The sequence below is a fragment of the Xiphophorus couchianus genome, chromosome 9 (genome assembly GCF_001444195.1).
Source record: "Xiphophorus couchianus chromosome 9, X_couchianus-1.0, whole genome shotgun sequence".
Lineage (NCBI taxonomy): Eukaryota > Metazoa > Chordata > Actinopteri > Cyprinodontiformes > Poeciliidae > Xiphophorus > Xiphophorus couchianus.
In genome coordinates, this window is record NC_040236.1 from 15,825,810 (window position 1) to 15,852,408 (window position 26,599).

The following is a 26,599-nucleotide window of genomic DNA, read 5'->3' on the forward strand; positions in this document are numbered from 1 at the left end:
AAGTTTAATCAGACAAAACGTTAGTCAATTAAAATAATTTTCTTTGCTAACTGCCACAAAAATGACCTCTTTTTCTCTGAGTGGCCTTTTAGTTCTTGTTGGTTCAATAGTCATTTCAATGTTAATAATGGTATTATCTTACCATTTAATCCAGCATCTTCCCAAGGTCTAATAATTAATCATTTGGGTCATCCTAGCTGACCTAAACCAGGAAAGGCTTCATCTTAAAATAGTTTAGGCACAGTGACTTGGATAAGTCACTGTGCCTAAACAGTGGTTTGGAAATAACAATGCGTTAGATTATTTAAAACAAAAAAAACTTGTCATATTGGCATAATGTGTTACTAGACACCAGACCAAAATATATAAAAATATATATACACACAGCACAATAGAGATGTCTCATAAAAAGTGAGCACACAAGTCACATGCATCAGAATATGTGACTTAAAAATGAGATAAAATAGAAAATGTATGAGGAATATCAAATGTCACATTTAGCCTTTAAACCTTTCAAGGTAAGGTGTTTAACACAGAAATCCAGAAAGATTCACATTCAAGCAGTAAGATATTTAAATCATCCTATCTCTAAAGATGACAATATCTATTCCAATGCATGTGTAAATCTTTATAAGTCTACAAAAATAGTTGTCGCCTACATTTAGCCATGTATACAGTGAAAGCAATAACCTTAAACCATTTAAAAGTGTAACTGTGACACACAAGGCTAGACAAGGACCCAGGTTTATCTTGCATCATTCACTGTGAGGATTATGGTGTAAGAGGGAAAATTTTCTTTAAAGGTCATTGAAAGGGAACTGCAGCAAAAATGTTGCGCTTTGAGGGTGCCGAGGCTCAATGTTTTTTTTACACCAGAAATGCAGACAAATTGTGAAGAGTCCTGTGTGTTAGAAACCTGAAGGAGACACACAAATTAGATTTAGACAGCCTTCCTCATGCTGTTCCCCTCATTCTGCCAAGTCTAGCCTCCTGGTCTGGTTTTATAACCTGGGAAATGAACCTGTAAAACAAAGTCACAACAGCGCCGTTTCCGTGAATCTTATCAGTTTTCTTTTTCCAGAAGTCTGGTAGGAGCATTTGGAAAAATTAAACTGAACAAATAATGAATTCTGTAATGAGTTGAAAGAAGAAAAAAAATCCCTCTGAATGAAAGGCATAAGCTGATAGTCTTCTTCTGTTGAAAATATTAAGTCCTCAGTCAGGGCAGTCACTGCAGCTTTTCAATGCTCTGTGAGTTAACGCCATCCCAGTGCATGTTGGAAATGGTTGTAATTAATGCAGTACTTGCTACAGTGTGTCCTCATTCGTTTTCCATACCCCCAGTTTTCAAGCATATATTTAAATATTTTATTTGTTGACATAAGATGAGCTCCCTGCTATGAAGTTGCGGTGCATCTGCAGAAAAAGAGATCCTACGAATGAAAATGAGATTTAATCTCCATGTGGGTGAGGCTGTGGAAATAAGATCACTCAATGTGTAAAGACTGCCCTCTATAGGCCTTACACATTAACTCAACTCAGCATGGACTGGACATACTCGCATATCTGACTTTTCAGAGTGCTTCTATTCATTTGTCTACTTTTTGCTGCCTTCAACCTTGATAGTCAAAGAGCTCCTCTGTGTTCTTGACCTAAACAGCAATGTTGCAGGTTGTTGAAGTCATTAAGGCCACATGTTGGCCATTTTACAACTCAGATATTATGTGAGACGGAGCATGTCATAAATCAAGGCGCCGGTGGCGACAGAGATGACTGTTTTGTATTGTGTGCGGATTTTAGTGTTTCATTTGTACAGCAATGATCTCCCAGCTTAACTCAGATGGCCTTTTTCACTCACAAGCATTACCGTTCACAAAGTAAACTCCATTATCAGTTGGATGCAGTCTGACTGCGAGTCTTGACCTGAAAGACTCCTTCATATAAAAGTCTTTACATTTCCCACTCCACTGAGCTGTAAATTGTGTTGGTGTGTTATATCCTAAGGGTGAATTAGTTTTTTCTTTTGTCTGAGAGAGTTGCTCAGTGTGATGTGTTTGGAGAGTTTATCCAGACACTTAGGCATTGTGTTAAACAGGGATTTTGTTGTCAGTCTTTGTTTTTTCTTCATTGAGCCAAAAAAGGTCGGCTTGGAGTATCCACAAGTGCTCTCATTTTCTTTACTTCAGACCATAATGGAAACAATCTCAACATAGGGGTGATATTCCAGTGTCAGAGAGCAAGTATCGAGCTGTGATGCTTTCAGTTAACAAAGAGCGTAAGTATTCAAGTCACTGCGTCACACCACAGTGCAAGCAGAGCTACACCATGCTTTAGCGCTGGTATTGTGTGCATGCAATGTGTACACTATCAAAAGTACAAAGTACTGCTAGGACTTTTGCTTGTGACAATAAATTTAAGCTGAAACAAACTGAACGGTGAGTAAATTGAGAAATAGTGAGCAGCAAAAACAAAAATCAACTGGCTCTTTAAACAAAACAGAAATTGTGTTTGCATTAAACAACTACACCCGTACACACTTTAAAATAATGCATGCATTATCGGATCATTGAAATAAGAAATCGAGTAATTTATGCAAGTCAAATTCCAGAATTAGCCTACATCTACTTGAGATGCTACAACTTGACAGACTACCAGTTTACAACAAATACAACAAATTGTCTCAGTTTTTGTTTTAAAAACTGTCTTTTTAAAACAAAACAGTTTTAAAAAGCATCTAACGTGATGTTTTAGCGTTTCCCACTTAACCGAATTACACATTTAATCAGAAGTTACAGGAAGTACCATATGTGAAGTGTGTGTCATATCCGTGCTGTGATTTAATTGGCTGAAAGTTGCTAAAACATTGCAAGGCCCCGCCTCCTTCCAGCATTAAATAGTTGCTCAACACTTCAGTAGAAAGACTCTGATAAGACTTGGGTCCATTCATTGAACAGCGTTGACGTCGCAGGTCACTGCAGGGCAGAGAGGAACCGGTCCGTCAGTACGGTGGGTATTTTATTTCACTGCTTCGTTATGTTTTTAAAGCTGCTTCAGAAACCTCAAATGGCCAGCTGATGCTAAGCTAGCTATACTAACGCCAACTTGTGTGACAAACAGGGCGTTTGTCGTTTTCAGCCCGGATATATAATGTGAGGGTTTTTTTCTTCATTTTTTTCCAATTAATATTTCCTAACATATGTTATTTGGGGTTATGACTAAAACGCTGATTTCAACATGAGCAATGTTAGCCACAGCACCAATTCTATGTCCTCATCTGGGTTAAAGTTCATTAGTCACAAAGTGAAAGGCGCGACAGTGAAACCCCAATAATAAGATAATCTGAGGTGCTTATTGTCAATATTATTATTAATATTTAGAAAGATTATGTTAATATTGTTTTAAGCAGGAATGTGGCAGTGTTGGGTTTTTTTTAAAGCAAAGAAATCTCAATTTTTAACTAATTGTGTTTATTTTATCCAGAAATATCTTGGCCTCAAATACATACTAATTTTTTTATGGCATTCAAAAGTGAATGCCATGACTGTGGTAGAATATGGATTTGTACAATGTAGTTTTTTGTTTTTGATAAAGAGGCACCGATCAGGCTTTTACTGGCTAATAATGATGTCCAATTATGTTTGAGGCCTGATAATTGCAATTGACTTCCTGAAAGTTGTTGCACACAAAAACTCATTTGTGGAAATGTTGTTTTAATTCTACAACTAAATGTAATCAACAATGTGCTACAGGTTCTTTGATGGGGATGGTAGTTTTGAAGAAACGGCAAATGACCCCCAATGATTCCTTATAATTGGTTTCCAAACTTTTCACAAATTTTAAAACTAATGGTGTCAAGTACCTGTTGTTTTTGCAGATGGAAAATAATTTTTAAAAAAGCAAGAATAAATTTCCATATTGCACTGACTGATCACAATAAAATTAATAGATGTAAAAAAATAAAATCCAGATTATGTTACAAAAAGCACTGGTGGCTACCAGTACCACAGTTAGGACTAGACATTTATCATATGATTTATCATCATCATAAGAATAAAAAAATATCTTTGGAGTTTCTGATGCTATGATATTCTTGGCATTTACTTTTGAAAGACTTTTGTTAGCTTTTCAAATTATGATTAAGCACAATAATGCCGTTTTTAACAACACAGCTTTGCTACTTAGTGATATAAGTGTAGCAAATAGGGCTTCTGATGATAAAATTTAACTTTTTGGGAGGGCCTGACTCTTTATGTAGTTTTCTAGCAAAACTATTCTTGGTCACCACTTTTATTGTACTCTCAATAAATACCACAAAATATTGCAATATTTTGAGTCCATATTACCTGTCAGAGTTGCCTCCGAATGCTGTTTGGAATGACATTAAACCTGACTAAAAATTTAATAACAATTGGATTTACTAATGGATGTTCTTAGTGATCAAGCTACAGTAAGTATGGTTAATATAAGCTAATAATGCATTTCTCTGTATTTGGCACAGAAATTGTAGAAGTATGTTCACTGAGGGTTATTGAATAGTACCACCTGTAAAATATTTTATTATTAAAGTTTATTTGTATTTTCTTTACAGTGCCTATCACTCAGTTTTCTGTGATAGACAGACATGTTGGATTTTTCAGGTTGGGGAAAAAACTGATTCTCCGTTCTTGAATCCCAACTTTTGGGGATTTTTTGTTTTTAATTAAGTGAAAATTTAGACTTAATTTCTAACAGATCAAACTGTGTCTATTACTAAGAACATATATTTTTCTATAAATCTTTTTTTTTTTGACAGAATACAGAAAAACCTGCTAACAGAGTTAGAGAATCACTAACTTGCAAAATCGGTCTGTGTCTTTTGTTTTATACCCACCAGACCTACTACATCAAATATCCTAATGGAGCTCATAATCAGTACTAGCAATAATATCAAAGGTCGTGTTGAGTTGTGGGTTCAAACGGAGTCTAGCATTATTTTTCTGACCGATTGTGAGCTTTGTAAGGACTTTTAAAATTCACTGGCCAGAGTGCTTGGCAGGATTCCTGTGAATGTTTTATGGGAATCTGTTGTCAGTGGGCTGATTATTTATCTACGACTGACAACCTTTTTTCTCCTGGACGTCTCTCGTATCTCAAGAATATTTATCTCAGATTTATCTTGTGCTCGACTTCAGCGCTTATAAAGTCAGACTTTGGTTTATAATAAAGTCAATGAAGATGTCACCAGCTGACACTTGGAAGAAGGCCTGTTGCTCAACCAAGCTGTTGCAATAAATTGTAATCTTCCTTTGCTCACAGAGGCTGTTGGAACACTACAGTTTTGTGAAAACATCAGAGGGAATATTTCATTCCCTTTGACATCTCAAATATGTGAAATGATTAAAGAGTATCTCTTTATTAAAATCAGCTAAAGCTTCTTGCAGCACAATTTGCCTTCTCCTTGAACAGTTCCTCTTGTCAGGTGGATGTAACAGGTCTACGAGAGCATTCTCTTCTGGCTGATTACATGTTGCAGCTGGTCAGCCCACTCTTTCTGCTCCCAGCTCAGGCTCAAACTCATGTCCTTCTGTGACTTATTTGTCAAAAACATCAGGACAAGCCTGTTGAGCAGCTGTTAACTGTCTCCGAAGACAGGTGGAGTCCATTTATGTCTCTATGTGCCATCTGGTAGAGCAAAATCAGATGTGATCCACATGTTTTGGGCACCAGAGAGACATAAGGTTGTTGCAGTGGATGCTCTCCTCTTTCCTTCCCCCTTTTTTTTTTTTTTTTTGCTGTGACCTAATGCTGGGCAGAGATGAGAAAAGAGGAAATTAATCAATAGAAGGAATTGCCTGCTGAGGTTGGTCATCCGATTAGGCAAATTCTCTTTCTGGTCTTAGTTCGACAGAAATGCTGAACTGATTCAACATCTGACTGCCTAGTGGTGAGTCATATCGTAATTCAGTCAGAAACCACCTGCTCTGACGCATTACCTCACACGTTCAGATGCAGACAAATGCATTTGCACCACAGGTTAAGATGCAAACATGCCTTTAAAATAAATCATCTTACCTTTAAAATAAATCAGTAAATCACATTTTATTTCAGTAGAGTAACCTGATACAGAAGAAATTGGAACAAATCCCCAATGGAAGTGAGTCAGTGAATGCATTTAGTGCAAGAAAAATGGCAAAACTGGTTAAGATTAGCTGAAAAGCTCACTGTTGGAGAACGTCTGCAAAGAGTGGCTTCTCATTAAACTTCTAGAACATGGATGTTTAGCATCACTGATGAATGGTTTTCTTATGGCTACACAAGACTTCAAATCTGATACCCTGAGTTTCCCTTGTTTATGTTTAACATAACTCTGAGTTCTACTGTTTATTCTCCAGTTTGATGTCACCAAATTTTGAAATAATCACCAATTGTGATCATTCATTAGTTTTCAGCCGCATTTCTTCCTTGAAATTGATTATTTTTTTCCTTTCCTTCCAGTTTTTAATAATGCATTGGACAGTTGTTAACCCAGTTCTAATAACTTCTACAATATCCTTTTGAGATATATTTTTTTTTTTTTGCTTCATGCATGCCAGTGATTTGATCCTTCTCACTAACATCTTTTCCACAACCACAGGCTGTCTTTCAACATGCTTGTTTAGGAAATGAGAAGCACCTCATTGCATCAGTTGGGGTTAAATAACTTGTTGCCAGCCGAAAGACAGTTATTCATGCAGTAACTATTATAATATCTATCATTAACTATTAGAAAATCTTGCTTAAACCTGGCAGTGATGCTGAAGGAATCCATTTCACATTTTCCAGTTTTGTGCTGAAGGGAAGTCGTGTTTTACTGTTTTGTTTAAGTCTCTGGACTGCATTTGAACAACTCTTATTTAAAATCTAAAATACTTAAACTGAATTGTATTTATGAAATCTCCTGTTCTATTTAAACAAAAACCAAACTTTTCTTTCCTTTTTATTTTTAAAAAAAAAGTTGAACTACCTTAAATCAACAGATATAATGGATGGGTCACAGCTAGACTGAACAATTTTTCTGGTCCTGGGTGCAGATTTGAAGCTTTTTTTTTTTTTAATTGTTGGGCTTTTTTGTTTTACTTTTTTCTCAAAGCATTTCTTCTTGCTGTTTAAAATATATTTCTTACTTTAAGCATGCGACTCATATCCAGGAACATCCCAATAATATTTATATTTGAAAAAAATAGAGATATGCAAAGTCAATGAGAAAATATAGTTAAACATTTTAAATTTCAGAGTTCTATGGAGGCTTGAACTGTTTGTAGTGGCAGCCCAGTTTTATTGTTTTATACCAGTTTCATCCTTGTTGCATCATAGCGTTGACTAATGGATTTAACATGGCTGAACTTTCTTTCTTCATGCATTTAAGCCATCTGACAGGACAGCTATTCCTGCTAGATAAAGTACATCAGCCACTTTAACAAAGACTTCCAGAGACGGAGCTGTGTTTCATCATGCACTCGGAGCAAAGTGAGGTGAATCTCAATTTCTAACTCTCTCTGTATTCTGTGTCAGAGATTGAACCCAGCAGTCACAATGGCAGACAGCGGGAAAACTAATGAGGCTGGAGCTGCAGCAACTGAACCAGCTAATGGAGAGCAGCAGGTGAGGAGCACAGAAATCCACCGCCACACCTAATACAAATTATAACTTATTTTACGCTTGTAACATCTCCAGGTTCAAAAAGTCAGTGTAGTAATGCAACCAAATGTAAATGAAAGCATAAGAAATCCAATTTGTTTTAGAAAAAGGTGTATTTTCCCTTTCTTTCTTTCTTTTTTTCTAAGCGACCCTAAATGTTTCTTTCTGGTTCCAGAATGTTGTTGCAAGAGTGAGCCACTTGCCTCTGGTCAGTTCAGCCTGTGAGGCTGTTTCCAATGCCTACAGCAGCACCAAAGACAACGTACCCTTGCTGAAGGGGGTGATGGATGTTGCAGAGAGTGGGGTCCGCACTCTTGGAGCAGCTGCCAGTACGGGGTCCAAACCTGTTTTGGGCATGATCGAACCACAACGTAAGGTTCTCCTCTGTCCAAAGTGTGATGTAATGTGTATGCAATAAAAGTTCTTAAATGTTCTCTGAAATCTACCATTAAATTAAATAGGGACTATAGTTCAAATAGAAAAAATGTGTGAAATGAGCTTGAGGTTGGTCTGCCTGAGAGTTTTATGGTAATTTTTAAAAAGAACGTGTATCCATTCACATTAGTTGAGTCATTATTTTTGTGCTGACTACAATAGTAGCTCTTCTTATTTTTGTATTTTCAAGTAAGTTTCTATTCTGCATATTGTTTCAGTTGCCACAGTGAATGAGTATGCCTTGAAAGGACTCAATAAGATGGAAGAGACGCTGCCGATTCTTCATCAACCAGCTGACAAGGTCAAGAAGAACCTGTATAAATAACGTCTATACAGTTCTTTTCTTCTTCTCTTCTAAGTAGATAATTTATAAACCAGCATATCATCCCCTGAGAGGCTGGAGTGAAAACTGTGTACTGGATCTTGAACTGCAGTTGAGTCAGGTTTTGGTCTGGACTTTGATTGGATCTTTGAAACACCATGACTCTGTTTCTTTTCAGCCATCCTGTTTTGCTAGTGTTCGTGGGGTCATTGTTCTGATGAGGATGTAACCTTACATTATATTATAGATCCTGTGGCTGTAAAACATGACAGAACTACAACAGCTCCAAAAAATAGCTGCATTTTTTTTTTTTTAAATAACCTTGTTTATCCATTGTTTAATTAGTATTCACTAATGGCCTGTAATTTTGTTAAAACACCTTTGGAGAAATCATTTGCTCAAATATTCTTGAGTTTGTGTGTTTGAGTTTGGCATATTTGTTAAAGGCTATTCTCATTTTTCTGTACAGGCCATTTTCTTGAAGACACTCCTTTGGTATTTTTGTCAATTTGCTTTTGCGTCACTGTCTTATTAGATAATGAACCATCACCCTAATCTGAAATCCAGCGCTTTTATGAACAGGTTTTGTTTTTATTTTGCTACTGTCATCTTGCTCTCTAGTCTGACTGGGACTTCTATTGTTTGCTTTAGTAAACATTTAAATAAATTAACTTTTATCATTCTGCGTCTTTAATTTGTTGATTATCTTGAATATATCTGAGCCCTAACTTAAAAAGCAGTGAATTTGTTTGTCTTTGTTTTTCTGTTTTGTTTTGATTTTTCTACTGGAACTATATGCAATAAATTTTCATAATCTCTAACACCTTGTCTCTTCATTATTCCCCCAGGTGGTGTCAGACACCGTAGGTATGGTGTACCAGTCAGTGACGGGGGCCAAAGACGCGGTGCTGGGCGCTGTGATGAGTGGCGTCGAGCTGACCCGGGCGGCGGTCAGTGGTAGTATAAACACCGTCATGAGCACCAGGATGGGCCAGATGGTCAGCAGTGGGATGGGTCTGGCCCTCAGCCGATCTGAGGACTGGGTTGATCAGAACCTGCCACTTACTGAGAGGGAGCTGGGTCAGTACCAATGCTAAATGAGGAAATGATCGTGTTTCTGTTCAAAAACAGAACCACTGATTCCACTTGTCTGCCCCTGCAGAGAGGAGTGGTCTGACGGTTTGATGATAATGACATCCTAATGTGATAAATAGGACTGTACACAGGACGGATGATGGGATTTTATTGGATTTAATTATGCTACGAGCTGATGTCATCAATAGTTAGGTGCTATTCATAGAGAGGAAGTCGGGGCATTGCTTTGAACTTACCTTCTGTTCCTTTGGCTCACATAGTTCCTGTAATTTCCAACACACAGTTTTGACACCTGCTACTGTGATGTCATACATTTGTGACAACTTGCAGTACTCCAGGTTAGAAATGATGCTCATGGGGACATTGAGTGATTGTGCGCTGTGAAAATGCACCCAGAACATGACAGCAGAAGAAAAGCACTCTGCAGTTTACTTTCAGTCAACATGGACAAGAAAGTCAATGATTTGAACATTTTAAGCATTTCTTATTGGGGAGGTGGTATAATGCAATTATTCAACAAACAACCTAAAAAAAAAAGTAAACGATATAAGTTTTAATTGAGATTTTTCTCTAATCTACAAAGGTTGAAATTAGATGTGCTTTAAATTAAAACTCTTCAAATCAAACTGAACATTTAGTGATGTGATAGACAATGAATTTTATTTGTTCCATTAAATAATTGCACCGTCAAACTATGTTGCAGAGTAGTAAAAAGTATTTGTGTGTTTGAAAAATTAAGAATTAAAAAAAAACTTGCAGGGGCAGACATAACGATATCCAGCTGCTGCCCCAAATATGAAGTGTGTGCAAGAAAAATTACACCAAAAAGGTCTTATAATATTGCCTGCATTAAATTCCGACTGTGGGGATATTAAATCTGAACTGTTCAATTTTTAGCACTATTAAAAAACTGAATTAACAGTACTACCTTACATTTGTAGCCATTAAATAAAGCGTGTGACTAAGAGATTATGTTTCTCTTCCAGCTGCTGTGGCTGAGCCTGCCAACTCTGAGGTGTCGACTACGTCAGCCAACCCCAGCTACTTTGTCCGTCTGGGTAAACTCTCTGCCAAGGTGCAGGAGCGAGCTCTGGAGCAATCCCTGGGCCGCGCACGCCAGGCCAGAGATGCCACCTACTCTGCGGTGGCTCAGATTACCAGCACCCTGGACTTGGTGGAGAGCGCCCGTGCCAGTCTGGGGACAGCAGGCAACCAAATAGCAGGAGCTCCAGAACAGCTGCTGCAGCGCTGGACCGAATGGAAGAAGAAACGGGAGGGAGAGGGACTGACCGAGTCAGAACCAGATGGGTCCAAAGATGAATCTGAGGTCTGGATTTAACTATTTTGGAGTGTAACTCATAGTTTGGTTTTGTAATCTCACATTCTGTATGTAAAATGTACATCCTCGGATACTGACACTGACTTTATGTGCCAAGCCTGGATCTTTATTTGAAAGTTTATAGACTGATTTTAATTGACTGAAATGTTTATTTGATCATAGTCTTTTCCTATTTTACTGTGACTTATATCTTATATTTATATTTCAATGGCTTTTTTCATATTTACTGTTTAGATTTTAAATCTTTTACATTCAGATGTTTTGTTATCAACTTGTCTGAAACCCCTTTGCTCACTCTGCCGCAGTAAACTCTGCAATAGAGCTGCATACTGAAATGTGTTATTTTCACTCTGACAGCAGCTGGAATCCCGCGCCCTTTCTATGGTACGAGGCCTGAGTGACCAACTGAGGGCATCGTGCTCAAGCGTGGTTTCCAGTGCTCAGGGTCTGCCAGGAACAGTCCAGGAACAGTTGACCAGTGCCCAGGTAGCCGCCGAAGAACTGCAGACATCGCTCAGAAACGCCAGCACTCTCACTCCCGTCCTGCTAGAGCGAAGCCGACATCACCTAAAACAAGTACGAAATTTTCCATGCCGTTTTAAGTACAGTTTTTGTATGCATCAGCATTGGAAGATATGTCTGACTTATTATTCAACTTTTTTCCTTACTTTGCATGAGTACAAGTCTTCTACTATCTCCACACACACAGGCTTTTACGGGTATTGTTAGAATATCATCAAAAAGGACTTGAGTATTTCAGTTTAAACACCAATCTAAATGTATTACACAGATAAGATGGTCTTTTCTGTTAATATTGGTAGTTATAACATGTCAATGAAGGATCTCAGGAAATTTGAGTATTCCAATAAAAAATGTATATGGGACATTTTTTGAAATTCCAGTCATACCATATATATTTGAATAGTTTTATGCAACTAACCCACCTTGTGGAGATTATCAGTGGCTGCCTTCTAGACAACTGACAAATGCCAAAACAGAACATTACATGTTTGAAATCATAAAAAAATAATAAAATTTGTAATATTCAGATACTTTAAGTGTAATAAATATATATTGATATAACTTTCACATTTGATCTGAATTGCTCAAACAAACTACATTTTTGCTGCTGTTCTAATTTCTTGAGATGCACCTTGCATCCTAAAGGTGTATGATAAGACTAAGCGTGTCACAATTAGTCTTTCTCGTGAGAAAGATTAGCCTGTAATTATAAATTAACTGCTGTTAGTGTGTATCTTTCGTAGGTTCAACATTCACTGGATGGCGTCATGGAGTTTTTGCTACACAACACGCCGCTCAACTGGCTGGTGGGACCTTTTGGTGCTCAGAAGACTGAGAGTGAACAAGGGGAAGTGCAAATGGAACAGGCTAGCTCAAACAACTAGCACTCCATTTTTTTTTTTGTCCTCACTTTTGTTTCTTTTTAACAAAAGCTTCCAGTATTTTGAAGTTTTTTTTCAAGGCATATCCTCTCTAAAATACTGCATAATGTTCATTTAATCACATCTTTATTTTGATGCTTATAAATTAAACTTAAAATAAACTGACATTGCACTGATCACTCAGCATTTAACACAGTTGACATAAAAAGGTGGTTTTCCCTTTATCTTTTACATTTGTACGTTTCTTTTCTTTCTGTCAAGTAATAACCCAACCCTTTTTAAGATGGGACATTTGTTGACATTCCAGTCATTCCAACAACAGAACCAGGAACAAGATATAGGAGGAATTGAGAGCACATTTCACGAGTTTATAACATTCACGATTGTTCCATGTAAATAAGCTGTCACTAAAAAGTATTCAATAAATCTTGAACAGAAGACTGTCTCTGTGTTTCTCTTTAGTATTTATTCTGATCTATTAGCTAATAGTGGGATTATTGGATAAGTGTTGTTCATTGCAGTTTCAGCCTGTCAAATCTTTGTTGAAGACACTTCATAGAATGCAAACACATTTCACTGACACAAAACCCAAACTACAGTATGCCGACCACTATCCAGTGGACGGATAGTTTCCAATCTTTATGCCCCCTCGGAAACTGAAGCCAATTTTCTCCAATTAGCCTCACTGATCAGTGTTTATTAATTTTAAACTTAAACACCTTAAGTTTCCTTCACATTGTAAATGTGTGTAAATACTATTATTACTATTGAACAAAATATGCTGTTGTATTTTAACTTTATTTCACCAATTTCACAATTGCATTCATATCCTTGCATACACCAAATAAAGACACACACCTTTAATTCTGTCTGAAGTAAAATCAGACCAAACTTCTCTTGCTTTCAGTCAGTTAGAATGATGAAAATTATTTCTATTTGCTAAATTCCACAATGAAAGAATATCTTGATCCATTTATTAAGTCTCCAAAATCTGAAGTTGCATAAATTTACTCAATTGTATTATGTACAATTGTCCTTGAACTGTATGACCTTATTGGAAATCTTTGCCCATTTGGAGGACCTGTTGAAGTTTAACTTTTCTTACTGATATCTTTGGATGTTGCTTCAATATGTCCTCAAAATGTCCTTTCCTCATGGTACACCTGCAGCTATACAGCTCCTCATCATGATGCTGCCACTCCCATACTTAACAAATGAAATGGGTCCCTTTATTCTTCCAAATGTAATGATGGTCATTATGGCCAAACAGTCAACTTTAGTTTTATCAGAACACAAGACCGGTCTCCAAAAATTAGTTTTTGTCCCTCTGTGTGTTTGCAAACTGCAATCTGTCTTTTTTATGTTTCTTTTTGAGTAATGGCTTCTTCCTTGCTGAGTGACTTTTCAGTCCAGCATCCAGATCCTTAGCTTTCCCCTGATATACAATTTGCACATTTTTGGACCAATACACGTATTTCTCTAGAACAGTGGTTCTCAAACTTTTTTCAGTGATGTACCCCCTTAAAAATATATTTTTAGTCAAGTACCCCCTGACACGGGCAAAACATTTTTGGAATAAAAAAGAGGTACAGTGCTGTAAATACCCAGTAAATACTGAATATATAATTCAGTGCATGAACACACATTTATATTTTATTGAACTTTTTACAAAATAATTTTTCCCAAGACTTATTATGAGGAGCCTACTGATTTTTTAAAGATATTTTGAAAAGCTTCACGTACCCCCTGCAGTACCTCCACGTACCCCCAGGGGTACACGTACCCCCATTTGAGAACCACTGCTCTAGAACATACAACCCTACAACTGTTTCTTGAGTAGTGTGATGGTTGGACATTCCCATCATATCTATACTTGTGTACTTTGAACAGATGAATGAAGCACTTTCAAGCATATGGAAACTGTTCCTAAGGATGAACCAGACTTGTTCACAATTGTCTTTCTGATATCTTAGCTGACTTCTCTTGACTTTTTTTTATTGTGTCAAGCAAGAAAGAAATGTGTCCCAGGTGTGGCCTTCAAATACATCCACAGGTGTGCATTCAATTAACCTATCAGACATTTTCAAAGCTTTAACATCATCTGGGCTTTCCCTTTATTATTTAATGAGATAGTAGTCATTCTGTATGTAAACTTTGCTTTTGAAGGCATTAATAAATAAATTTCTGACGTTCTCACACTCTTGTGGCATTAGGTATATACAGTATATATTTTATAAACTTTGTATTTTTACGTCGGGTGGAGTAGCTTGTCAACAAATAAGCAATTTCCCCTTGGGGATTAATAAAGTATATTCTATTCTGTTCTATTTAGCAAGCACATATACTGTATATTCAACCTATATATTGCTTTCTATTGAAACATTTTTGTAAAAGTATTTCTGCTTATATTTTGCTACCATTTTATTTGTGTTTTTTCTTTCAGTCTGTTAAACACGCAATTTGCACACTACCTTATATTTGTCTGACGTCATTTTAAAAATATTTAATCAGATGTTATCAGTTATTCAGTAGCCTGCTTAATTAGTTGTTCAAGAATTACTTTTTTAATCTTTGTACTGTTTTTTTTTTTTTTATTTTTACTTGAGCAAAATATGTTGCTGTAGTTCTACTTTTTCTAAATCCATCCCTTAGTCAGCTTTAACAGCCCCTCGGTCTAACAATCTTGTGGTTTCTGTTGGTTCCTATGGTCTGAATCGATGAGGATGACGTCATGGTCCCTGTTTCGAATGTCGGGAACGCGCCCTGGGTAGTAGGCCGCGCGTTCTGCTGGGGACACAACTTGTTCAAATCTAAAGCTCAAGGTCGTTGACAGCCTCCGGTACCTTGGATTTCAGGTACTGTTTGTATCCCAGAAAGACATAGGACCGTTTCGCTGCGTACTGCCAATTTTAAACTCGCCAGAAGAGTGTCGGGAAGCCCACTCGTTTAGGTTGACTATGCTAGTAGCGCGGCTAACGTTAGCCAGCTGAAGCTAGAGTTTATTCGATTAAAAACAACCCGGATTTGATTGTTGTTTGTTACCAGGGATACATTAGTTTTTATCTGCGTGAGTTCCTTTGTAAGGAAAGGTAAACGTGTAAGTTTTGTTGTTCTTTTCGCGTTGGTATGTAGAGTCAGACAGATAAAACGGCCATCGCGGCTGTTTGCTAATGTTGCTGTTTGCTTTGAGCTAAGCCAGCACTGGACGGCTGTTGTTTTCTACAACAGCCTGTCAGTGGGAAGTTGCTTAGCTTAATTTGAAGCAATCTTCCCTTCGTATTTGCTGAATATTTTGTTATGTAAGACTTTTGGGTATGTTTTTGAGTTGGTTTCGTAGTTGCCATGTCTTTCGGTGTTGTTCCTTTTATGGCAACTTTTTTTCCTGATCTACATCTTGCTTTGCGGCGGAAGAAAGTGTAATCCATCAACTAGCTGCTGTTTTCGCATACCGTCGCTCCCCCTTTAAACGGCAGCGGTGAACGACTCTTTTGTGGCTTTTGTTTGTTGATCCTTTCTGGTTCTTTCCTGATAAATCCTCAGCTTAATAGGATAAGCACTTTTTCATGCTTTGCCTTAATATGTGAAAACGTAGCTCTGTTGTACTTTTATTATATTTGTCACCTGTTCTGAAAGTATTATTGCTGTTGCTTGCTTTCTTTTTAAAACTTGGTTTGGATTCAGATTTTGCTTTATTGTTCTTTGATGCTGTAAAGAGTGAACTGGACTTTGTCACTCGGTTATTGGTGTTCGCTGAACATATAAATCTGTTAGGCTAACTTTTATGAAATTTAACATTACAAAGTAATATTGGACCACAACCATCTAAAACCTTGAATTTGCTTCAGCTCTGTTCTCATGCCGCAATGCCAGCCTCCAAGCTCTTTTAGCTGAAAAATGGAAAAACTCATCTGGTTAGATGGGAAATGCTGGACAATTTTGACTAACTGATTTTACCACATTTTCAGGAATATCCTCTCCCACCCCCCTTCCCCCTCTGTCAGAGCATGGCTCAGGAGACCAATCAGACGCAAGTGCCAATGCTTTGCACTATGGGATGTGGTTTCTATGGTAACCCTCGCACCAATGGCATGTGCTCTGTCTGCTACAAGGAACACCTGCAGAGACAACAGGGAGGGGGACGATCCAGCCCTCCCGGAGAGAAAGGTAGGACAGAAAACCTGCCAACAACTGGGTTCAGTCTGATATGGTTCGCTTTCAGGCTTCAGAGCTGCTAAAAGGGGTTGGAGAACAGCTGCCTACACTGTGGCATAAGAAAGCAACAGAGTGACATTGTCATGTGCTGTTTAACCTGAACTCTACTTGCATCTGATCTTTTTTGTCCAGGGCAGTGTGTTTTCTTTATCAAGACACTTGAAATAAGATTTTTTTTATTTTTTTTTAAATCTCTCTGTAAGTTCTGTGTTATCACCCTTTTCTTTTCACACAGCTGCTACATCACCATCAGGATCACCAACATCAGCAACTGTAACTGTGGAAGACACAAACTCGGAGCTTAGTACAGAAGCAGCAGGAACGCAAGCTGAGGAACAAACAACCAGGTATGCTGACAAACTCCTGGACCATTTCTCTGTCTTTTACATGTATAAAATCTGTCTCATTTATCATGGCCCAATATCCGTTCCTTTGATTACCAATACAGGTAAATGTAAGCATAAAAATTGGTAAAACAATGTTGGCATGAAGATTGAGAATAAGTGTTTTTTTTTTTGTTTTTTTTAAACCCAGCATATTTGAGTTGGTTATTGCTTAGAATATTCTACCTTTTTTCTTAGTTCTGCTCTTTATAAAGTAACGTGCGACAGGGTATTAGGTCCTAATAAAAAAATAATATGACCAGGGATGACAAAATTTCTGCCAAAAACTTGATTTCTCGATCAATTTCAAATATTTACTAGAAAACTGTTACATATTCTCTATCAAAAGTTGTAAATTTTTGTTGTAAAACAACATTTTTTTCATTGATTAAAGGCAAAAATGTACAATGTTAAAACTAAGACATTTGGAAGAAAAAAAATATCTTGAATTGATCAGAGGAAAACTCAGAAGTTTAATGAGATTATGAAGTCAGACATTTGCAACAAAACATGACAAAAGTCCTGGGATTGCAGTGGGAAAAATTGGAGTTGTGCATCTGGATATTTTCCAGAGTGTAAGTGGGACATCCAAGCTCTTTTCCGGTATCAGAATATCTCTCGGGTGCAGAGTCGACACAGCCATGTTGCAGCTTTCCTGACTATCCGTATCCCGTTCGAGGCGCTCATGGTGATTCTGCACCTGGGACGTGTCGTTTGGTACAGGAAGAGCCTGGATGTACTATTTACACTTTGGAAAATATCCAGATGTGCACCTCTTTAATTTGCCACTTCAGTCTTAGATGATGTCAGAAATGTTTGACCTTAATAAACCTCAGAACTTTTTTACTCCAACTTCTGACTTCATAATGTCAGAGGATGTCTTAGTTTTATTGCTGTAAATTTATGTCTCTAGTCTGGAAAATTGCCCTTTTTTTCTCAGAAATGTACTCTGCACATTTCTTTTTCAAAACGTGGTTGCATTAGTGCTTCAGCCTTTTCAAATGTTTTTAGTAGCAAGCTTACTTATGAAAATCAAATTTAAGCAGAATTTAGATTGGTTGAGCGATACATTTGGATTTCTTTTGTCCTGTTGTCAACTTATTGCTTACATGTATCTAAATAGTTACAGTGTAGGGAAAATGTATGTTTTCTTTGTTTGGTGGATGTATTGGAGGGTGTCAAACTAATTTTCATGTCAGACCACATCAAGACCATGAATGTCCTCAAAGGGACAGTTGTGACAGAATGCATAGATAAAATCACCAAATTACAAACTGATACAATATTATAGCTTTTTCTGCATTTGAGTTACACTTCTAATTTTTGTTTTCTATTCACAATGCTGTAATATGTCCCTACGCAAAATATTTGATCAAACAACCATTATCTCGAAGTTCTATTTCTGTGGCTCTCTAATCTCTGAAGAGCTACAGAAATACTAGTATGTCTCAGTAAGTTAGAATGTGACGTAAAAGTGCACTATTTCTTACACATTTGCGTGTTAAGCCACTCTTCTCTTGAACCATGGACGTCGTCAGAGGCGTCTCACCTGGACTGAGGAGAAAGTGAACTGGACTGTGGACCAGAGTCCTGTTTCCAGATTGAAATAAATTCTACATTTTATTTTGAAATCAAGGTCCCAGTGTCTGGAGGATCAATGGAGAGGCACCGACTCCATGTTGCTTAGAGGTCCCGTGTTATATTTTCGGTCCATGACGGTTTGCCATCAGTCATAATCATTAAAATGCCAAAAAAATAAAAGCTTGAAATACCTCTATAAAATAACTGTTTCATGGACTGGAAAGAAATATTCCACTTTTGCCAATATTAAAATTTTTTGAGATGTACAGTGGTGAGTATCCCCGCCTGTCACCCTTGAGACCGGGGTTCGATTCCCTGACGGGGAGTGAAGTTTGTTTCAGGTCCCTCTTGAAAATGAGATCTAGATCTCAACGGGGTTTACCTGATTAAATAAAGGAATATTATTATTATTATTTGCCCCACAGGCCTCGAGTTTGATACGTGATGTATAACTTTACGATTATCAGCGGCCCTTATCAGATTTCATGCAATGAACTTTAATTGCAGCTTTACTCAGGTTTTCATTTCATCCTCATTTTTCTGTCGTATCTGTCTCATCTTTCTGTTCCCTTTAATAGATACTCTTTTTCCGTAAATTGTTTTTGACTATTTGATCTGTCTAATTTCAAACTATGCTCCTGTTTTGTGATGTTAGTCCCAGCTCTCCGAGCCCAGTAACTCAACAGATGACAGCTATGAGCATCTCCCCAGACTCAGGGGCCGTAGACTCCGATCGAGCAGTGGTTGAGGGAGGAGAGGAGGAGGAAGATGAGGAAGAGGGCACATCCAATAGCGCAGGTGAGCATCACATAAGGGGTTTCCAAAACAAGTCCTTATAGTAGTGTAAATGGGTAAAATATGTCTCTTAATATATGCACTATTTTAGTATTCTAGTATTCAGTCTTTGGTTAAAATAAACGTGTAGTTCTTAGCTTTCACTTTTTGTTTCAGACTGTAGCGCTTTAATGCATATTCTTTGAAACTTGTTAGTAGTCATCATCATACTATTTGTGTGGAGAAGAGTTAAATTCTTATGGTGCTTTGCTTTAATGCTTAGTGATCTGTTTAAGCTCCTACCATTTTCAGTTTAAAAAAAACAAATATCCACGTCTACAAAATGCGGTATTGACTTGTGAAATTATTGGAGTATGAGATTGCTTTAACTACTAGATAAATGTTTTATGGTTATTCACCTCAAATATGATCCTGTTGCAAATGAGTAATCTAATGAAGGAATGTGAACTATTTAAATTTCATATCAGATTTCAGCTAATTTTTCACAACAAATCAGCTGTCCATGGTGCTTTTGGTAAAGATGTGTGAAATGTTTGATAATAAATTAATCTTTCATCACAGTAGCATTAAAATAAAAGCTAACTTTTAAGTTGAGTACATTTATTTATTGTTGAATATTTCCACTCCTGCAGTGCGATGAGTAGTGAGAAAGTTTTGGGTTTGATTCCAGCTTCCTCCATTGTGTGAGCTTGTCTGGGGGAATGTGGTTATTCCCTCAACATGATTAAAGTGGTCCATATAACTAGCAAAGGGCATTTTATCTTCAGTCCACAGCATCACAGAGCCTTTGCTATTCTTAGCAGTGGACATGATTTCCCACTGCATCATGCTTTATTTAACAAACTGCTGTCTGCTTCACTTATCTTCCTCTCAGCGAATACCAGCAACCTTTTTAATTCAAAGAGCTATGTTGTCACCTGCTGCTACAAAATGAACATAGAGCCACATAAAGTATTAATTTTTATAAATATGTACTAAATGAATTGTATTTTGAAAGCTAGGGAGATTTAAACTAAAATGTATTTTTATTTTTAGATGTTAAAACAAAAGGAATTGTCTCATCTTTACAAGGGGCAAAAAATGAATACATTTTGTGTAATAAAGCCAGCTAAGTGAACCCTTTCCATATAATTGTGAAAGATGGGTAACCCACTTAAAATTTAAAGCACATAGTTTGAAGCTAAGAAACATTAAATCACTTTTTAAAGCCTCATACAATCGATGCTCTTGTAAGTATTCAATGCCGATATCTCAAGAAAACATAAAAAACTGAAAATAGCCACCCTTTCTAGTTGCCTTTATAATTACAAAACATCTTATTTGGTTTTACAAGAGCCACAGCGTAGAATCCAATGAGCCACATGTGGCTCTGGAGCAGCAGGTAGCAGACCCGTACTGTGTGCTAACAGGATAAACTTGGATCCTCATCTAGCCTTGCTTGTAATCGCTCCAGTTAATTGAAACCTTAGATAAGAGCAGGCTTGAATATGTGGCAATTTTCCTTTTAACCATTTCCTGACTTGTAACTTTGGCACACAATTGTCTTTCTTAAATTGTATGGATTTCTTTTTGGCCTGCCTCTTTTGAAAAATGACTAAGGGTCCTCCCTCATCTAAGTATATGCTGTTTTTCTTCTAACATCAGAACCTGTGGGTGATGATGCACAAGCTTCTTCTGAAGGTGACCAAACCCCCGATAAGAACAAGAAAAAGAACCGCTGCTTTTCTTGCCGGAAGAAAGTGGGCCTTACTGGTAAGTAAGGAAAGCAGTTTCCACACTTTCAAGGTAATTATTAAGCTCTGCCGTGATGTTGGGCTCAATAAGTTTGCAACTTGTGGCCCGGGATTGCTGCAAATCTTTACTTTAAGCCCAACATTTAGTAGACCCCTCGACCTCTCTAACCGTGTAGAAGATTGGAGACTCAATCTCCAATCTTCCACAATCTTATTGCATTATCTCTGTAACCATGTAGAAGTGGAGATCCAATCTGTTATCCAACTTCTACCAAAACATTTTAGATTTAGCATTATGAATTTAAGAGATTACTGAACTTCTATTGGATCCTTTTAAAAGTTTTTTAAAATTATAATCTTTCCTCTCTAGGAGTCTAGGTTTTGTTTTAAAAAGCTACAGTATGTGACTTTAACAAAAATCTGTTGTTTTTCTTTTTTACACATAATCTATAAAAAGATTGAACTCCTCTGCCTCCTTCCTGTGGTCCTATTGCCATCGGAAGAAATGCATTGCTCCTGGTCAAAAACAGCCAATCGGAGCCAGGAGGAGGGGCATAGTGCTCTCAGTCAACTTCATATAGGTGCTACTATATGAAGAAACAACTTGCTGTTCCAGGAAAACTGTCTATTTGTCGTATTGGCAGTCATGCTAATGCTCCTGGGCAATCAAGGCAGGCTCTGTTATGGTGAACAGCACAGCAGGACAAGTGGGAGTTTGTGAGCAGCACATACACAAGCATAATTCACAGCACTATGACCCTCCTCCTGGCTCCGATTGGATGTTTGTATTGTACACGCTCCATATTTTGCTTTAGAAAATATCCAAGATGGTGTCACGCCAGAAGCACTCAAAATATATTTATATTTCACAAAAAAAGACGAAACTAGGGCCAGTTGCAACATGTTCAAAACTTTAATCACAACAAAAGGAGGAAATACCTCCAACATCCTTACAGTTAACCACACTGCATGCAACCAATATTGTACAAATGTGAAGTGTTTGATGTATTGCTTAGCAACGTATCAAAGCTTTGAGCTCAGAGTCCCCTGCTATAAATGTCCCAGGTAACGTTAAACTCCTCTGCATTCTGGATATTGTATTTATTTTAGCGCCATACAGTATGAATAATCTTCATATCACATTAACATTTACAGTCATGTTCAATAAATTCCAATATATTTTCTGATGAGGCTTATCTGTTACATTAAAAGCACAATAGCTGTTGATGTGCAGGAAGTTGCATTTGATATTTAAATGTTCATTTCACAGGGGGTTTCGTATTGCTCAAGCCAGTTTTAACTGGTGCATATTTTGCTGGTTTCTTTTGCAAATTACTGATTTTAGAAAAATCTTTGAAAGGGTTTTTTTTCTCTCCTTGAAATGGCAAAACTTTGACTGTAGTAGAATCCTATTATGTAATATTGTCTTTAATATACTTTACTGGCTCAGGTAGGACAATTGGCGTTACAAAAACCGTTCTCAGCGTGTAACCCTTTGGAATTGTGAATTCATACTGCAGCACTAAGCATTACTAAAATGCTGCCAACAACTTCCAATGGATGTTGGATGGATGGAGGTTGAAAACACCTGTACAAATTTGCTGCACTCCTTCCTCTTATCTGAAGTCTGTTTTCAGCCTGAATGAACAGCAGATAAGTAGCAGGAAATTGTTTTTTTAAAATAGCTTCTTCCATTTTAGTATTTCCTCTTACTTCAAATCTTAGCCCTTATTAATCACTTTGAGTTGTCTTTGACATGCAACAACTTGTGCACTGAAAAAGGGATTCTTGAGCTGCCAATCAAGCTAAATTTCCTATTAATGGAAAAACATTTACTGTCTGAAAGATTTATATGAAAGTACTTTAAAAAAAAACTGTAGTTAATTGAACTTTTAACTACGGTTCAAAGTTAAGTGCAACAATCCACATAAAGCAGAGCTGTTTGGATATGGCCTGTACTTGCATAGCGTTTTATTAAGTCCAGAAGACCCCAAAGCATCAGTTTGTATTCATAATTTTTATGCTAATATTTAATTAAACAGTTTTCTTTTTCTTTTAAATCAGGTTTTGACTGTCGCTGTGGCAACCTGTTCTGTGCCATCCATCGCTACTCTGACAAACACGACTGTCCATACGATTACCGGAGTGCAGCTGCTGCACGCATACGCAAGGAGAACCCCATCGTGGTGGCTGAAAAAATTCAGAAGTTATGAGGACTAAGTGCAATAAAAGTCTCTACGACTTTGTGAATTTGAACAATGGCAACTTGGATGAAAAACACCCGACATCGTGGCTTCATTTGTTCAAGGTAGTCGAAGGCGGGCGGGGTGGAGCGACGTGGTCACAGCAAAAGTCAAGACACGCCCCTTACTAGTATTTCCCTCCCTCTCTTTCTCTTGCTCTCTCTCTCTCGCTGCTAGTGACTGCAGCTAAATCTGAGTGTCAGTGTTTTGGGCTTGTATGAAAGTGTGTGTGCGCGTGTGTTTGCATACATCTGCTTGAGAGTTAGGGAGAGAGTAGTAGGGGCTTGATGGACATTTGTTTTGCCATGGGGAGGGAAGGGATTTCATTTTAGACCTTTTTGTTTCTCAACTTAGAGGGATCGTGTTAGTCATTTTTATTTGTACAATCCCTGTGGGTCATTGAAATAAAATGGGTATAAGCAGTTTGGGAATGTGCCACAGCCTGGATAATGAAACCATATTATTCAGAAGGTGTTAGTTCAAAAAGAGAAACAAAAAAAATCATGTGTCAGACCTTTTTAAGGGCTTTGGAATATTTTTTGTCTTAGACTTTAAAATTTCTGTAACCTTCATTTTGAAATTGCTTTTTCCCCCTCTCTTTAGCTCTCATTCTTTGGATCACCACATGTTGAAGTCCGAAGGCTCAGCATTTTTTTCAAAATTTCTTTCTTTAGGTTGACATGCATGGATACTGGGTACATGAACAGCTATTGATTGGGGAGAGAAAGGTCAGAGCTGTTGGAGAACCTCGACTTAACCGAGTGATTGAATCCTGTTTTTTTTTTTTTTTTTCTGTTTTAATGAACGTATGACTTCAGAAGATCTATATTAATATATTCTAGTTAGCTTGAATTGTGTGATTGCATTCTATTTATTTTATATTGTTTGGTTGGTATGTGCTGGAGGATTGGTGGCATGTGTCAGCAGATTGTTAGGATTTGCACTTTGCAGTTTTATTTAATGAATTCCATCCTTACTCTATAACCATGAAAGTAAAATAATACAACCTCTCATATGGATTGGAGTGCAGTTTCACTGCAATCTGTGCATTAAGATTGCCTTTTTCTCACTGTTTTTCTTCTTTGAAATAAAGCACAACAATGGATATCAACTGCAGAGCACAAAATATGTGCCAACCCTACTTGGTTTTGTTCAGCATTTTGGTCATTTGAAGTTCTTATCTGAGCTATAGAACATGCTCAGATAAAAAATAATGTCTTGTTTTAGTAATGAGGTGTACTATAGGAGGTTTTCCTTGAAAACCTTTTTTTGTGTGTGCATTTTTGTTTTTGGAGTCGGAGTGAGGCTCCACGTTTCTCTAACCACCAGCAGACCACTGACACATGCTGAATGAAAACTGACCCGGGTCGCAGTTAAGCTACACAAAAACATTGTTCTGCTCAGCTACAGCAAAGATTGTCGCCGTGCTGTGCTTTCTGTTCTTTTTTTTCTTTTTCTTTTTTACATAGCAGTCTGATTCAGACGAGTCCTTATGCAAAGATCGCTTCTAGCTAGCTTGTTTTCAGGAAGTTCTGACCTGATGCATGTGTGCAGTTGGACATGAAGCCCAGCGTTGCAAGTTGACTGCATAGTTGGAAATGTTGGAGCTGTAGTCTGAAAAGGCCACACTCAGCAGTAGCACAATGCATGGCTGGAACCTTTGGGGCTGAAGTTATCAGGACTCAACAATTATTTTTTTTCAAATGTAAATAACATATGGCTCCAATTCATATAGTATAATCTTTATGTAGATTATTGCCAGGTAACTAAGGTGATGGATTGAGGTGAAGAATAGTACTATGTGTATTAAAGTGCTTTTCATAATTATCCAAAAAAAGAAAAGTGCCCTTACTGGCACTGACAATTTTACCAATTTATTACCCCATTTAATGTACAATTATAACATGTAAAATTTTGTCTTTTCTGTAAGCCACCTGCTACTTGTATCTTCACCAAGCCATGCATCTTCTATTTTTTACAATCATAATGTTTAAAAAAAAAAAAGCCTCCTTACGCATTTAACATCCCTTACTCTGTATTCTGATCCATGCTTTTATCCTGTTACTGATATTAAAAGTTTATAAAGGCCCCCGTGACGTTCAGGTAGCAGTTGAGGTTTCACGTTTTCATTATTTAAGCTTTCCCCGTAAACGGCGCTTGATCTTGATCATTAAGTATTTATAGAAAAGCTGAAAGGAAACTGAAAGGTGTTTTTTATTTTTATTTTTGTTTGTTTTTTTCCTGAAATGAATCTAATGCAGATTGTGATCGATGTGAAGCTTTTCTTCTGAGATGGGTTTCCGCTTTAACTCCTCGATTTGAATTCCTGTTGAAGTCTCTGTGTTGGTGATGGACATGTCTGAATGGCTGCTGGGGTGAGGACTTGGCATGCCAATACCGAGCCCATTTACCTGTGATAGGCTGAGCGTCTATAAACCCTGACTGTGATTAATTTCTCCTGCCGTTTTGCATCTAGTGGAAAATTGAAATCCAGATGGGGGTGAATCTTGGGTGATGATGAGACAAATAACAGTCTCGCTTTACGAAGACTTATAGCTGGTGAATTCTGAATATACATACATATATATATAAACATAATTCCCAGACTTTAAAATATTGTTTGATACAGAACATTTAGTTTTGCTTTACAGATGACTTGTAAAAAGATTGTTCGGCTGCATAGATCATGGGGGTCCCAGGATTTGTGCTTATTAACGACTGCTCATATCAGTAACCCGACCCTGTAAACAGGCTTTTTTCTAATAATTACGAGCAGTTTGAATGTAAACCACAATATTTCACACAACATGTTATGATGTCAATTTAACAGACTATTTGGATTTTATTTTGACTGTTTCAGGGAGAGAATGGATAGCCAGTTGTCATTTTTACACAAGTGTCAGTTGAACCACTAACATCGTTTAGACTGATTTGGCACCAGCAACTAGAGTTAGCATTCCTACATAATCTAGATTCCATCAGTACATTAGCCTCTCTTTTTTTTCTGTGTATTGATTATGTTCTGCTGTCTTCAATTCAATGTTAACATCACCGTTGATAATAAATGTCTTGATCATACAGGAGGTTTGATTGATATTGATAAATCTATATCTTACGTTTTGTTTAAGTTCTGTTTCCCCACAGGAGTAAATGCAGATTAAGGTTATTTTGATCACTGTCATTAAAGATTAATTGTGGAGATTTCAGATTAAATTTTTGTTCAGAGATATAGTTCCTGTCCCTTCGCACTCCAGTCCCCCAGAGACACCACCAGATAACCTTTTTTTTTCTTTTAAGAGTTAGGATTGTATGATGTGTAAGATTAAGTATAAAACAATAAAATCACAAAGTTTATTTTAAAGTATACTTGTCTTTTGTTTTCATTTTTATGCACAAATGTAT

General features: G+C 37.2%; 2 protein-coding genes across 2 annotated transcripts; both read left to right on the plus strand.

Annotated features, from left to right (window-relative positions):
• The first annotated feature begins 2,861 nt into the window (after nucleotides 1-2,861).
• On the plus strand, nucleotides 2,862-12,693 carry plin3 (perilipin 3). Its single transcript, XM_028028562.1, has 8 exons — nucleotides 2,862-3,006; nucleotides 7,531-7,620; nucleotides 7,832-8,027; nucleotides 8,310-8,392; nucleotides 9,262-9,493; nucleotides 10,495-10,835; nucleotides 11,205-11,423; nucleotides 12,113-12,693. The coding sequence occupies exons 2-8, from the start codon at nucleotides 7,552-7,554 to the stop codon at nucleotides 12,251-12,253; spliced, it is 1,281 nt and encodes a 426-aa protein (XP_027884363.1). The 5' UTR covers nucleotides 2,862-3,006; nucleotides 7,531-7,551; the 3' UTR covers nucleotides 12,254-12,693.
• Nucleotides 12,694-14,955: 2,262 nt separating this feature from the next.
• Nucleotides 14,956-26,561, plus strand: LOC114151046 (AN1-type zinc finger protein 5). Its single transcript, XM_028027929.1, has 6 exons — nucleotides 14,956-15,105; nucleotides 16,216-16,414; nucleotides 16,698-16,809; nucleotides 19,082-19,224; nucleotides 20,866-20,973; nucleotides 23,019-26,561. Exons 2-6 carry the CDS (start codon nucleotides 16,255-16,257, stop codon nucleotides 23,165-23,167), a joined length of 672 nt encoding a protein of 223 aa, XP_027883730.1. The 5' UTR covers nucleotides 14,956-15,105; nucleotides 16,216-16,254; the 3' UTR covers nucleotides 23,168-26,561.
• The last annotated feature ends 38 nt before the right edge of the window (nucleotides 26,562-26,599 follow it).

Bases quoted from the DNA above. Each gene is read 5' to 3' on its own strand.
- plin3 (XM_028028562.1), top strand. From the start codon at position 7,552: ATGGCAGACAGCGGGAAAACTAATGAGGCTGGAGCTGCAGCAACTGAA. The intron at 8,028-8,309 runs GTAAGGTTCTCC...ATATTGTTTCAG, and splicing joins GGGCATGATCGAACCACAAC to TTGCCACAGTGAATGAGTAT. The intron at 11,424-12,112 runs GTACGAAATTTT...TATCTTTCGTAG, and splicing joins GCCGACATCACCTAAAACAA to GTTCAACATTCACTGGATGG.
- LOC114151046 (XM_028027929.1), top strand. From the start codon at position 16,255: ATGGCTCAGGAGACCAATCAGACGCAAGTGCCAATGCTTTGCACTATG. The intron at 16,415-16,697 runs GTAGGACAGAAA...CTTTTCACACAG, and splicing joins CAGCCCTCCCGGAGAGAAAG to CTGCTACATCACCATCAGGA. The intron at 19,225-20,865 runs GTGAGCATCACA...TTCTAACATCAG, and splicing joins GGGCACATCCAATAGCGCAG to AACCTGTGGGTGATGATGCA.